Source organism: Sphaerodactylus townsendi, linkage group LG02 (genome assembly GCF_021028975.2).
Source record: "Sphaerodactylus townsendi isolate TG3544 linkage group LG02, MPM_Stown_v2.3, whole genome shotgun sequence".
Classification (NCBI taxonomy): domain Eukaryota; kingdom Metazoa; phylum Chordata; class Lepidosauria; order Squamata; family Sphaerodactylidae; genus Sphaerodactylus; species Sphaerodactylus townsendi.
The window spans coordinates 41,450,255-41,464,274 of NC_059426.1; the positions used below are offsets into that span (position 1 = coordinate 41,450,255).

Below are 14,020 nucleotides of genomic sequence, written 5' to 3' on the forward strand. Positions count from 1 at the left end.
AAATGCCCTGTACAACAATTCCCCATCATGAAAAATAGGAGCTACTTTTAAGGTGTGAGGCTGCAAGTTACTGGCCCAAATAGCCCATGAGCATAACAATTCTCACACTAAGAATGTTAATTTTCTCTGACCATGTGCTTCTTTGTTATTGGCTCTTCAAGATGCTATTATGGGATTGGCTTCCCAGCATTGCAGGATCAGACATGAAAAAAAAAAGGAATGTTACTATGCTGCAACATTTGTAGATGTCCCCTCAACAGACCCTAAGTGTCAGGAGACTGTCCTATTCAAGCACCCTCTAGGATTTTCAAGAACCCATCCTTCCCTTCCTAGCTGAAATGAAATAGCAGATGGGCATCTAGATGAAATGAAAGCCCAGTTTTTAGATACTTGGAGAGAAGGGGATCTACTGCCCAGTACTGTTTCTATGCTTCCTGCCCCCATATCCTATTTGCATATTTGTGAATAAAAAACAAACACCCCCAGATTTCAGTGTATTTTTCTCCCAAAGCAATCAAACCAGTTATGTTCTATTCCAGCAATGTCCTACTGAACAGAGACAGGGAATGTGTGTAACACTGGAGGTGTAAAGTGGAATTATGTTTCCTTGGAGGGAAGCTGTAAAGTAGTATGAGTGAAACAGAATAGAGAACAAAACAGTCCTGAAGCTATGGGGGCACTGTGGGGCAAATGCCTGCTTTACTTTGAGCTCACAGGTTCCATTTTTAGAAAGAAATCTGCTAGCCCCTTTTGTATAGAGGCATAAAGCAAAATATTTTGGTCCATCGCCTGAGAAGACATGTGGGAGGGGCAACTGCAAGATGCTGGAGCTGTAATGCAAGTGTAACCCCTATGTTCAGAATGGGTTGACCCAGAAAGGGGTGGAGACTCAAAGTAGGAGGAGGCTGCAAAAACTCATGAAATTGGAGGAAGCAAGGCTACCTGGCTGGGACCTTGATTTATTTCTTTATAAGCTCTTAACACCTTGTTTAAGGTAACTGCAAAATTGTTGGGAACTAGTGGGAAGGGAGTTGTTTATTTTTTTGCTGTATTGTAAATATTAGAATTTATTGTTTCAGGGCTTTCTGTGTATGTAGTTGATGGGAGTTCTTTTGGGGACCTTCATCATCTTGAATCCAGTTCACCAAGCCTCTGAAGTCTTCATAAGCCAACCGTCAGCAGGAAGAATTGGACTTGGCATTACAAGACTGTAAATAGAAGGACTTGAAATGCAACTCAACAGGACTGTGAAGTGTTAATGTTAAATGTTAATGTTTAATGTTATTTGTTAATAAAAGTAAACCATTTTGTTTTAAATTTATTTGCTGCAACTCCTTCCAAGTTCTGCCCCACAGAACCCACAGTTAGAGGTTACACAAGCTCTTGTTGAGCTAATTCGTTTTGATCCCTGCTGCCTCCACCTATCCTTATTTCCTCTTTCTTGCATGTGCGAAACCTCTGACATGTAGAGATTGAGCCAGGCCCTCCATGATCCAGATACCCCACTTTTCCCTTTTACTTTCCCAGCCAAGATACACTGTAGTGGGCAGGAAAAGTTAAAAAGCACTGAAGAAGCATAATGCTCAGGCAGGTTTAAACTCCAGAACCTTTCACTACAGAAAAAAAATATGTACTTTATTACAGAAGGTGAGAAGATTAAGGGGGCATAACGCCTAGGTAATCTTAAACCCCATCACCTCTTGGTGCAGAAAAATAAAACTGTGTAAGGAATAATCCATTTTCTGAGTGTCAGCAGCAAACACTCAGCATACATGCAGAATCCTTTCTTCTCTCTGCAAAGTAACCAAGTCAGTCCAACTAGACTTAAGGGATAATTCTAGGTTGAGGAAATTTATTTGCAGGCAAGTATAACTTAGACATTTATTTTATTTGTAATTAAGGCATTGATTCATTTCTATTTTACCAATAGGTTTGAACCCTGCAGTCTTACAGCATCTCTTGAGAGTCTAAGTGTAGGTATACTAACCAAATCGACAAAGGAGTTATCCGTGGTGTAGCCCTATGGTCATACTATTGTTGTCCCACTGTTATGTTCCACCTTGCTATTTTTTGTTGCAAACATAGTGCTGATCAAGAATAGTTCAATTCTATGTTTTTTAAAATGTGCATTTGCATAGTGCTTCTCCATATACTTGAATCCCAGTGTTTCTACAATATTTGAATCCTTTCATAATGCTAATTGCTGGAAGGTAGTGGGTGTCCAGTTAATTCCTGGAGAGTACAGTGCAGTCATCTACATGGGAAAGACTAATTGGCCTGCTACTTCTTGTGGGAAAGGAAAAGAGCACTTCAAGAACTTTTCAAGTGCTAAATGAGAGAACAGAGGAAAACACTTGGTGCTTGTAGTAACAATGTAGTAACAGTGCTACAGTTCTGACTTGATTGCTCCCTACAAACAAAAAATCTAAATTTTGTTGGTCACAGCAATAATGCCAAGGAAGTTTATGTGAAAATGCAGGAGGAGGAGGCAAAGGAGGTATTTCCTTTCATTCAGACATAAGGTGTATGTTCCCTTCTGAATAAATGAAGATTGTTCCAACAATATTACTCCAGGAATATTTTTTCCCAATTTTTTTAAAGCAGAAAAGCTTTTGCAGAAAAAAATGGGCTGTTCATGATACCTGTTGGAATGGAGGATGACATCATGTGGAAACAAGCAAATAAAAAGGCACACAAACAGAATGTACAGTAAGAGAGAAACATTTTGGTTTTTTACTACTACTACTACTACTACTACTACTACTACTACTACTACTACACCTCTAGCAATAATCCCACTCTTCCCTGCCCCCCCCCCCCCCCCCTGAAAAAAGTCAGACATTTTGACTGGAACTTCCACTTGGTCTTTATAAACTTTTGCAAGCAGCAGGAATGACCCAATTTGGATTGCCACTAAATACCAAAACACAGAGACCATCAAGAAACTGGTATGTTTTAGAAGGTGAAAATGCGTTTGGGATTAAGTGCTTTGATAAATTCTTTACTGCAAACAGGGTTGAAAAGCTTTTGGTTAATAATAAACAAGCGATTTTGTACTCAGCTGTAACTGCTAAGATTTCTGTGTTTTGTTTCATGTATTTTATATATAAGATGGAAGGAAAATATTGCTTGTGTGCTTTAATGTGTGCATGCAGCATCCCAAAGCAAATGAAAATGTTAAAATGGTACAGAATGTGATTAATGTGACTGAGGCCCCTTCCGCATGGGCCAATAAACCCAGAATGGAGACAGGTTCCAGGGAGGAACTTCGCACAGCTCCAGCCCCTAAAGCAAGGCTGTCCCATGTTATCTTCCCCGAACGGGTTATTTGAGAATCGCACTATCCAGGATTCTTTTGTTTTAAGGCGGGTTGCAGCCACTTGCGAAAGAATGGCTGGCTGGGAAGCCCTTTAAGAGGCTGTGCTTCCCTCCATTTTTAAAGGTCCTGCCTCATAGCTACGTAGCCACACAGGAACACAGGGACGTCTTGCGGTATCGCATGATGTCAGCATGACTGCGGGGGTCCATGCCTGCCTGCCCGCATAGTTACACAGCTGAGGGAGGTGGGAAAACAAAAAAGACTCGCCTCCATGCGAAGGCACGACAGCAACCCACACTGTCTCCGTGTGCTCCATTCACTGCCTGCATGGAGACATGCGAACTGGTAAACAGGAGAGTGTGTTACTTTATCTGGACTGCAACCTGTTCTTCCTGTGCTGTGCGGAAGGGGCGAAAGGGAATGGTGGTGTAACTACTGAATATAGTTTCTACTGAATAACTTTAAATATCAGGACAAACAGTAGAATGGGATATGTATGGGATATCTTTAATCATGTATTTAAACAAATAGGGAGGTATAAATTGTTGTGGCAGTCAGGAATTCATCATAGGAGTGACAGAATAATGGCATGTGGGAGTTCTCATTTATACCTGTAACAAACCAAACACTGGAAGAAATTAAGAACTGTATAAATTGAATGTAGGTTTTACTATAGAAGAGGGATCGCCAGCCTTTTTGAGTCTGCTGGTATTTTTGGAATTCTGATATGGTATGGTGTGCGCAAGCAACAGAATATCTGCCACAGGAGGTGGAGCTTAAGCTCAATGACACAGTGGTTACTTGTGCTCTGGTGGCAGCTATTGCTAAAGCAACATTTTAAAAATTCTGCACAGCCAATCAGATCTTGACTATTCACTCAGAAGGCTTATTGGGCAAAAGACCTACCTGTCCCCACCCACTTCCTAAAAACACTTGGTAGGCACCAGAAAAGTTGTTGGCAGGTGCCATGATACCCATGGGTACCATGATGGGATTCCCCTACTATAGCATTTCCAGGGATTCCTACAGAGGTGTAACATTACTTCCAGATTTCCCCCAGCCGTTCGCTCGCAATGTCATGTTGCCGCTGAGACACCCCTTCAGTTTTCCCCTGCAACTCTAACTCTATTATACATATGCTCCTAATATATGTATGTTAACATATAAATTGGAGCACATTTAGGTAGATAAATTAATTAACTAGGACAGGGAGGAGTGCACCAAAATGTTCAGAAATATTTAAAACTTAGTCATCCTTATGCAGCAGTGGCATAGTGGTTAAGAGCAGGTGCATTCTAATCTGGAGGAACTAGGTTTGATTCCCCGCTCTTCCGCTTGAACTGTAGAGACTTATCTGGGGAATTCAGATTAACCTGTGCACTCCCATAGACGCCAGCTGGGTGACCTTGGGCTAGTCACAGTTCTTCTGAGCACTCTCAGTGCCACCTATCCCTCCTACAGTGGTGTTTGCTTGCTGGGGAAAGGGAAAGGAGACTGTAAACCCCTTTGAGTCTTCTACAGGAGTGAAAGGAGGGGATATAAATCCAAACTCTTCTTCTAATATCCCCAGCACTCACCTTACCAACAGGTTTCCTGCTGGACGTAGGAAAAAATTGAAACCAAACATATTATGTCATAGCAAATATTATCCATGTATTCAGTGTGGATCCCTCATTCAAAAGATGCTTATGAAGTTACCATAAACACGCATTTGCACTCTGTCTTAATGGATCATTCTGCATCTGTCTCATCGTAAAGTACTACCATGTCACTGAAGTGTATGTCTCATCCTCTTAAATTAAGCCAGTCTTCCACAATAACATTTAAAGTTGAAGTCTATCTAGTTAGGCAAGGAATCTTCATTAATAATAACTTATTATTTAAAATAAATAAAATAAATAGAAGCACTTAAGTATGATTTGATCTCTGAATTTTGAATAAGTTGTATAAAAGGGTATTCAGACTACGGTACACCTTTGTGCAAAAAGAAATAATTAGGCATCTAGCAGTGGAATCTTATGCAGTATTTTTCTGAATCTAGTCTAAACCCATCACAATAAATGGATTTATAGGATTATACTGCTGGAAGATGCTGAGGCGTGCTTATGTCAGCTTTGTAAGAGTTCTTTGGCTGATTTCTGCTTTTAGTTCCTTCACTACACATTTTAAAAGGTGCCGCTACAGCTGACTCTTATCATGGGAAATATAGAATACAAATTCCCAATCCTGTTGGTGCCACCTGAAAGCAATTATTACACTCAGCCAAACCCATAGGCCATACCTAAAACTTCTAGTGCCATTCGGAGTGTCTGAACCCTCCTCACTATTCATGTTCTATGGATACATCTTTGCGTGGAAGCTGTTCCCTTCCTGCCTCCTTCACTTTGCACCCAAGCCCTTGCTCATGAGCATATGGGCAGCAGTCACAGCAAGACTTTGAGGTCTCCATAGGATTGCCAACCTCTAGGCCCCTACTTGGTGGAACAGGCTCCCAAAGGAGACCAGGGCCCTGCGGGACTTACAAAGCTTCCACAGGGCCTCAAGACAGACCTGTCTAGCCAGGCATTTGGCCAGCCGCGGTGAGGAAAACAACACCCCAATTCCACGTAGACCTCCTGTGGGCGCAGGGTTGGGAGGGAGGAGGAGGGGCATGCTGCCATCTGTTTTATGGTTTTTTAGCTTTCAGGAAGTTAATATGGATACCATGTGGAAATTCACTTTTAATGTTATATGTATGTGAATTGGTTTTATCACTTGATTTTAATAATTGTGAAGTGCATTTTTATTGTTGTTCACCCCCCTGAGCCCTTCGGAGGAGGGCGGTCTATAAGTGTGATAAAATAAATGAATTAAAAATAAATAGGTGGGGGCTGGAGATCTTTTGGCATTAGAGCTGATCTCTAATAGGGATGCCAGCCTCCAGCCTCCAGGAAGGACTAGGGATCTCCCTAGAAATTACAACTTATCTCCAGACTTCAGAGAACAGTTCTCCTGGATAAAATGGATGTTTTGGAAGGTGGACTCCATGATATTGTACTCCACTACAGTTCCTGTCCCCCCTAGGCTCCCTCCCGAAATTTCCAAGAGTTTTCCAACATGGATCCAGCAACCCTACACCCAGTGGTGGGATTCAAATAATTTAACAACCGGTTCCGGTGGTGGGATTCAAATAATTTAACAACTCATTGTTTACAAGCACCACTTTAACACCATCCTACTGAAGTGGTGCGAACCTGCTGAATCCCGCCACTGCCTACACCCACATTCCCATGGGTGATCAGGGGGGACCTGGTAACATTAAGACTACAGTCAAACCAATACTAAAAAATCTGAGGCCAGCCCAGCCTAGGAAACATGGACTGTATATATAGTGACACAAGGCAATGAACTAATTGGTATATGCAATTAGTTTGAGTATAAAGTCAATAGAAAATTCATACACCGTTCATAAAGATTATTCATAAAGATATATTGTGATTATGTTATAAGTAATATTCAACTGGATATAAAGGTAATAAAAAAATACAATAAGGGCACTTAGGCAACCTAAGAAACGTAATGGGACTGTACTTAGTAACAAATTCTCAAAAGCATTGTATAAGATGTCATAAACATTGTCCATAAGGCAAGAAACCTGTAACATTCATATTGTGTTCCAATAAATTGAAAGGGTCAGTATCACCAATATTCAATGAGTAAAAAATATTAAAACGAATTGTGGTTGTAGACAGCAGCAGCTCCAGCAAGTGGATGAAGACACCACCTGAACGCACGGAAGAAATTTCTGTTGAAAACGTGGACTAGCGCGCAACGCATTCTGCGAATGTGGCTGCTTTCACCGTGGTGTCTTCATCCACTTGAGAGGAAATAGTCAAGGAGAGGAAAATGAAACATCCTCACAAATCCTGGTAGGTGTTGTTATATTGCCATTTGTTAACATCTGTAAGATGTGTCAGCACTATGTGAATGGCCCTTGGCCTCCATAACTTTCATTTTGTGATTCGACCTTACTTTCTGTGATGCCAGTTTTCTGATGGCTAATACTACCCTTTCTCAAAACATCAGTAGTGTCTGCAGGTTCAAAAGGGATGGGGACCCTGGTCTTGAAGAAATTTCCGTTCTACTACAGTCTGCATCTGACACCTGTCTCCATTCTAGCAGGAGGTTGTCTAGCCTGGACCTTCCATTCACACTGCTGCTCAATAGGCCAGTAGGGGGAAATTGGAAGTTATGGTTAACTGTAAATTTGGCATGAATCCTAGAGTGTCCCCTTGACGCACTGTTGTCACTTTCAGTTTTGCAACAGATGTAACATGCATCAATGCACCACCAAAGAGTTTGTCTCTGCCCCCCCCCCCATGTTTCTGCTATATCCTCCATGCCTTCCCCGAAGACTTCTGAAAACCACCAGTAAAGTCTCATGCCTCTGTAAACAAATTTATGTTACTCCCACATATCATCCTGAATGTGTCCATATTTCATAACTGGTTATCTCAAACTGCAATTTGGTTGCATTGATGTTCTCGCTGTGTTTTGATTAGAAACTATACTAATGAGTGGTATGTGGTGTTTTACTTTTCTGTGTGGGTTTGCTGAACAGGTGGTCCACCAGAGGGTCACTATGTATATTTAGTATCTGAAACCCGATCAAGGTCAAATCTGATTGGCTAGTCCCAACCACATGATAATTTAGAAGTGAATGCATCAGACAAACGGTGCTCTTGCCCAGCGTTTCTCAGGAGGGAGGACAGTTGGAGAGGCTTTGCTGCTAAGGAAATTTATTAATATATTGCTGGTAAGCCCATTTTTTTAAAGGTATATAATGTGGGTATTGTTTATTCCAGGGCTTTATGGCCTATAGGAATTTTACCAGAATACAAATTAATACACATTTTCTTCAGTGTTTGTCTATCCGATTCAGTACCATAAAGTGTAACTGAACTGGATGTAGTATTGCTAAAGGGAGATAAGGTTTGCCTCTGTGACTGAAAATATATAGCATACAGTCTTGATAGATCAGTGCTCTGCTGTTTGGGGGAAAGTTTCTTTAGAATGTTGCCTATTTATTCACTTATAAAGCTACACAATAGTATCTCACCTGATTTAATTTTACTTAATACTTGAAATGAACAAACTTATTTTTATTTTCCCCCTTACCCTCAACCTACTGGTACTAGGAAGAGACAGTATCTAAAGTGCCTATATTTAACCTGTGGCACTGAACTGCACTTGCCTCAGAAGGAATTGCAGTTTCGCTAGCTAAACAAAACCAGCCAATTGCTCTGAGGTATTAGCTTACATGGCACATACCTTTGAACTAGGAAACAGCTGCTGTAGCCCTTCATCTTTTAGCCTGCATTAGAAACAGAGGCTGTGACAATCTCTCACGTCAAGCTCAGAATATTGCTGTGCCCCTGACAAACTCATTCCAGTGAATGAGTTCTTTGGGTATTTGTTTCATGTGTGCACCCAAACTATGTGCCTTTTGATTTTTTTTCCAGGTCTGAGGGGGGAAAAATTAATAACCACAGAAGCAAACCAAGGGAGCATCCATAAAGACCAATGGTGGGAAGAGAGACATTAACTTCATTTACTTAAGGTCATTTGAAGTACATCATTGTGATTATTTTTTAAAGTAAATGTCTACGTGCTTGTTCAGACAATGTACCATCTTATTGGCTTTGCAAAAAAGTCCACAGGAGCAAACCCACAGCAATGTTTAATTAGGCATCCTACCCTCTGATATTTAAATAAGGGATTCTGAGGCACAGGTGGCTGTAAGGAGACACTCCTCACCAGCCTTATTTTTAGAAGTTTTCCTGTATTGTCACCTGGAGATGAATTATATTTGCTAAAAATGATCAGATGAAGTCACTTACAAATCTGTATTCAAGCTAGTTTAACATCACCACCTCCATTATTCACATTTTCCCTTATCTTAAACATTTTCGCATACTTCATTTGACTTCAGTTTTATTGTTACATCATGTTCTGTGATACTGAATTGACACGACAGTAAGTACGCCCCATCTTATGTACTTAATTGTTTATAACATTCTGGCTGCAGGTCTAAGGATCAGAACTAAATGTAGTATTTCCACCTGGCGATGATTAATGGGGAAAATATTGCTTTTTGCTGGGAGCCACAGCCAAGGAAGGGTGCCAATTGTTTCTTTCCCACTCAAAGATGTAGCCCAAACATTCAATGTGTGGGTGGAGATAACTAAAATACATTCTTCAGGTTTTCAGTTGAGGTGATAGACCTTTAAAAATATTTCTTCAAAATGGGGTCAGGTGTAGTATATAGGACTCCGTATTTGATCAGAAATATACTTGGGGTTAGTATCTAACTTATTTTAAATATCCTGAATGCATTAAATAAACAGGTATCAGGTGTGTCATAATTTGATTTGTTTTATTTTGTTGTAGATGTGTTCCTTATTGAGATACCTTTATACAGGAACACATATGCTGGAACTGTTGTATCTGGCTTAAAGGAATGTAACAGGAGCTGACATAATGGTACACAGGGTGAATTTCAAAGTCGATAAGAAGTATATTTAAGAAGATGAGAGAATAAAACCAACAAGTTCGTTGAGTGAGATGTTTTGGCAAATGGGAGCCATTGTTGGGTGGCAAGGGGACACATCAATTTTAAAATAAAATAATAAAAAGTTTTCCACTCAGTTGTCATTTTCTTTTCCAGAGGCTTTTATGCTGATGTGACCTAATTTTTTTGTAATTAGTGGTAGCAGCAGGAAACCATATAAATAAAAATATTGGATGCTGCATCTTTTTTTGTTTACTGATAGTGGCATTTTTGTCCAGTTCATGGAGTTCTCTGCTGGATCAGAATGCTTTCTGCTGGTGAAAGGGTTCCTTGTACAGGAGAAAACAGCTTTATTAGTGTAAAAATTCTGTAGAATCCAACCCATTATTATGACCATATGCCACCATACGAGAATGTAGACATCTATATTAATTTGTTGCTAATAGTATACTACATAGTACTCACCATGCTAAATTCTTTATGTTTCATCTGTTTATGGCCAGTCAGTAGCTGACAGGCAGAGAAACGCTCTGTAAAGATGGCAGAAGAAGAGGAATATGAGGAAGTTGTGGAGGTAAGACCTAATTTTCTTTTTTTTCGTATTGCTTTCCCTGACTGGATATTTCTGTATTAATTGGTTGTTGTAATCAATCTGCATTAATTGATTATTCAGAAGAAACATCAGCAACTAACAGCAAGTAAGGTTCATAGGATTCCTGCCTCTACAATTTAAGTATGTTCAGATTCATTTTCCAGACTACTAGTTATAGAAACCATTAAGTCATCAGTATGGTTGACCTCCGTTGCAGCTGTTGGGTACTCCAACATGGTGTCAGTACAGCAACTTGTGAAAATATATGATAGTAGTGATGCTCACCTTTCTTTATAATCTTATTTCTATTTTCGAAATCTGTGTTACAAATCTGGAAAATGCATGGTACTCATGTCTTCATAATTTAATATTAATGATGATTAATTAAAGATTATTCACATGAAGGCAGACAGTACCTGAACTGCAGACTATAAAACCTATAAAACCTAAAACCTACGTTTATCGTCGTAGGAAGCAACATCACAGCCTTCTAACAAGATCTTTGAGCATCTTTCTACCCTTTTTTTGGGTCAATCCCTGCTTCCACAAAGCAACCCTGTTGCCCACTCAACACTAGTGAATTTCACAATGCCATTTAAAGACACCCCTGAACATGGCTATCTTATGTTGTTGTTGTCCCAGGATGTTCTTATACTTTGCAGTGGCCGTCCACACTGGCAGGAGACAATTAGGAGCTACAGTTCTCTACAGAGCTGAAAGTGTTATATAAGAGATTCTGCTCTCTAGTCAGTGACATTTAACTCATCTGGCATGTAAGAGCACTGTTTTGTGCATGCTGTAGTTGATAAATGGTGAAATTGAAGGGATCCTTTCTCTAAAACATTTTGGTTTGTTATGATCACCAGAGCAGTCATATATTCCACGTGTCCATGTCTCATGTGTCATATGTATGTGGTATTCATGCCCATTACCTCATCACTGTCCATTATTAGTCTAATTACCCTTGTATTTCTCAAAGACATTTCACTTTAAAGAGTGCCATGCAGAGTGGTTGCTTCATAATAATGTCTGACTTTTCTTCTCTCTTTGGAATGTTCGGAACTGGATTAAAAAGTTATAAATAAAATGGCAACAATTGCGGCTGGTATTAGTTTTAAGCCACTTACCCATTTCCAGAAAGTGTAAAAATAAACCTTCATAGCTGCTTGCCAGTTACGCATTACTCTCATATTTTAAGTCTAAATGAAACACATTTATGTTCTGTGGCCAGTTTAAAGTATTGCTGAGCAAAGGGGTATTGGTCCATTAGGCACCAACATGCTGTTTTAAAGGGCATGCTATAGAGAACTCCTAAATAGCTGGGACATTTCATGTCTGGGCTGGCCTGCACTCTACTGTAGGGCAAAGACTGACAACCTTTTCTCTTGGTGCAAAATCCACATTAAGTTGGCCAGTAGGCCATGCTGAGAACACATGCTTGTGGCTTTCATGTCAGCACACTTTTATTGTTTACAAAATCTGGCATGTGCTTGTGTACACAGATATGCCAGAAGCCATGTATGTGTCCTCGTTTAGAAACAGGATTAGCACTATTCTGCTGCAACTTGCGTGTACAGTTGATCTTTCTTCTCTCTTCCTATTTATGTTCTCTTTTAACAGTGGCGTAGTGGCTAAGAACAGTGGCTAAGAGCAGGTGCACTCTGATCTGGAGGAACCGGGTTTGATTCCCAGCTCTGCCGCTTGAGTTGTGGAGGCTTATCTGGGGAATTCACACACACATGCCGGCTGGGTGACCTTGGGCTAGTCACAGCTTTTTGGAGCTCTCTCAGCCCCACCTACCTCACTGGGTGTTTGTTGTGAGGGGGGAAGGGCAAGGAGATTGTAAGCCCCTTTGAGCCTCCTACAGGAGAGAAAGGGGGAATATAAATCTAAACTCTTCTCTTCTTCTCCTTTTATGCCATTGCATTCTTAGTCATGGGTATTCTGACAGTCATACGTCTGAGGGGTAGAAAGTGAAGAAAAAGAGGAAAATCTCTCCCTTTGTGCTTTTAGCTCAGGCTGACAGTGGCATATTTCGCCTGGAAAGTAACAGATTCTTTCTTCTTAGACAATAGCCTTTGTGAGAATAGGGGTTGGTATAGAGGACCTAGCTAGCCCTTAAAGACATATGGTGAATGTGATCCATGAGATCAAAGTGCATGTGGGAATTAACTGGCCGAGGAGTCTGTATTGTTCAGTCCCTGCAATATCTTATGTTGAACTGGAAATAATGCAGTTTGCAATACCGACAATAAGAATTTAGGAATTTTGAAATTTCTTTATAGGAGTTTTCCAGATCAGAAAAATGTGAATAATAACATGCAAAGGAGATGTGAATATAAATCATAGTGGCTCTGAGATTATTTCTAGTTGTACCAGAGACATCACAGGAAATAAGATGGATAGTTCTAGACAGAGTGAATGATAATTTTTGATGAATAAATCATTCATGTGCAGAAGAGTGCGGTTTGAAACTGTTTCAAGTATGTTGGAGCTTTGTTGCGAGTGCCAGCGCTATCAAAACATGGGCACTGTGGCCAGATACTGTTTGGTACTGATTTTAGTATAGATTTTCTCCTGATCAATTGAAAATAAGTTTCCAGAAATAATGTTCTGGTTTTGGGGGGATTTCCTTGGTTTTTTCCTTCTAAAAGTTTGTTTTGAAACCCATTTGACAATGGCTAGCCCAAGTCAGAGGGGAGGGGGCCGAATGATCACTGGAGTTGGTGCGAGCTTGAGCCAACGCATTTGCCCTCTTGGCCAGTGTAAGTAGCACTTATGCCAGCTGAGAGGGCAAAGAGGGAGAGCGGCAAGCATTGTGGAGCTCCATGGCACTTGACCCACTTCTAGCCACTGATTCCAGAGATGCGCTAGCCCAGTGGTGGCAAACCTAAGGCACTCCAGATGTTCGTGAACTACAATTCCCATCAGCCCCTGCCAACATGGCCAATTGGCCATGCTGACAGGGGCTGATGGGAATTGTAGTCCATGAACATCTGGAGTGCCATAGGTTCACCACCATGGTGCTAGCCTAACATGGAGGCTGGCACAGCTGGGGCATTCCCAGAGGTGGAGCCACCAGTCATTAGCCCTGGGAATGCTGGTGGCAAGAGAATCAGACTCTATGGAGGGTTTTCAGGAGTATGGGGAATTTTGAGTTTTTCTTGCCTCCCTATGCCACTTGAAAGCCCTCTGGAGGCTTGAAGTGGTGATGCCTTCCCTGGCCGCCTCGCCATCTGGATTGGGCAGTTAGACTCAAACAGAAACATTCAGTGATATCAATCTAAATTGGGTGATGTGCTTTTTTGGCTTTTCTAGACATAATTTTGGTTCAAAGTTGATCAATTCTATTATGTGGAAGTCCATCTTTTAAGCTAATTTCTTTAGGGGAAGACTAGTTAATAGGAACAAGGATTTCTGCTGAGTAAACTCAATAGCTGTGGAGAATTTTGATCCCACAGTTTTTGGATATCCCATTTGCCTCACAGTTTCAGCTGGAAGTTTTAGCTATAGGCAAATTTAATATTTTAAAAAATTAATACTAATTTTTTTAAATTAA

At 40.6% G+C, this 14,020-nt stretch overlaps 1 protein-coding gene across 50 annotated transcripts in view; it reads left to right on the forward strand.

Annotated features, from left to right (window-relative positions):
* Positions 1-8,016: 8,016 nt before the first annotated feature.
* Positions 8,017-14,020, forward strand: part of NEB (nebulin) — a 207,610-nt gene continuing 201,606 nt past the window's right edge. For 49 of the 50 annotated variants that reach the window (XM_048486789.1, XM_048486795.1, XM_048486812.1 and 46 more), the window contains exons 1-3: positions 8,017-8,114; positions 8,821-8,918; positions 10,373-10,443. In XM_048486789.1, coding sequence (XP_048342746.1) covers positions 10,408-10,443 — 36 coding nt within the window. In that variant the 5' untranslated portion in view covers positions 8,017-8,114; positions 8,821-8,918; positions 10,373-10,407. The remainder of the gene's footprint in view (positions 8,115-8,820; positions 8,919-10,372; positions 10,444-14,020) is intronic. The other variant, XM_048486792.1, reaches the window with a different exon arrangement.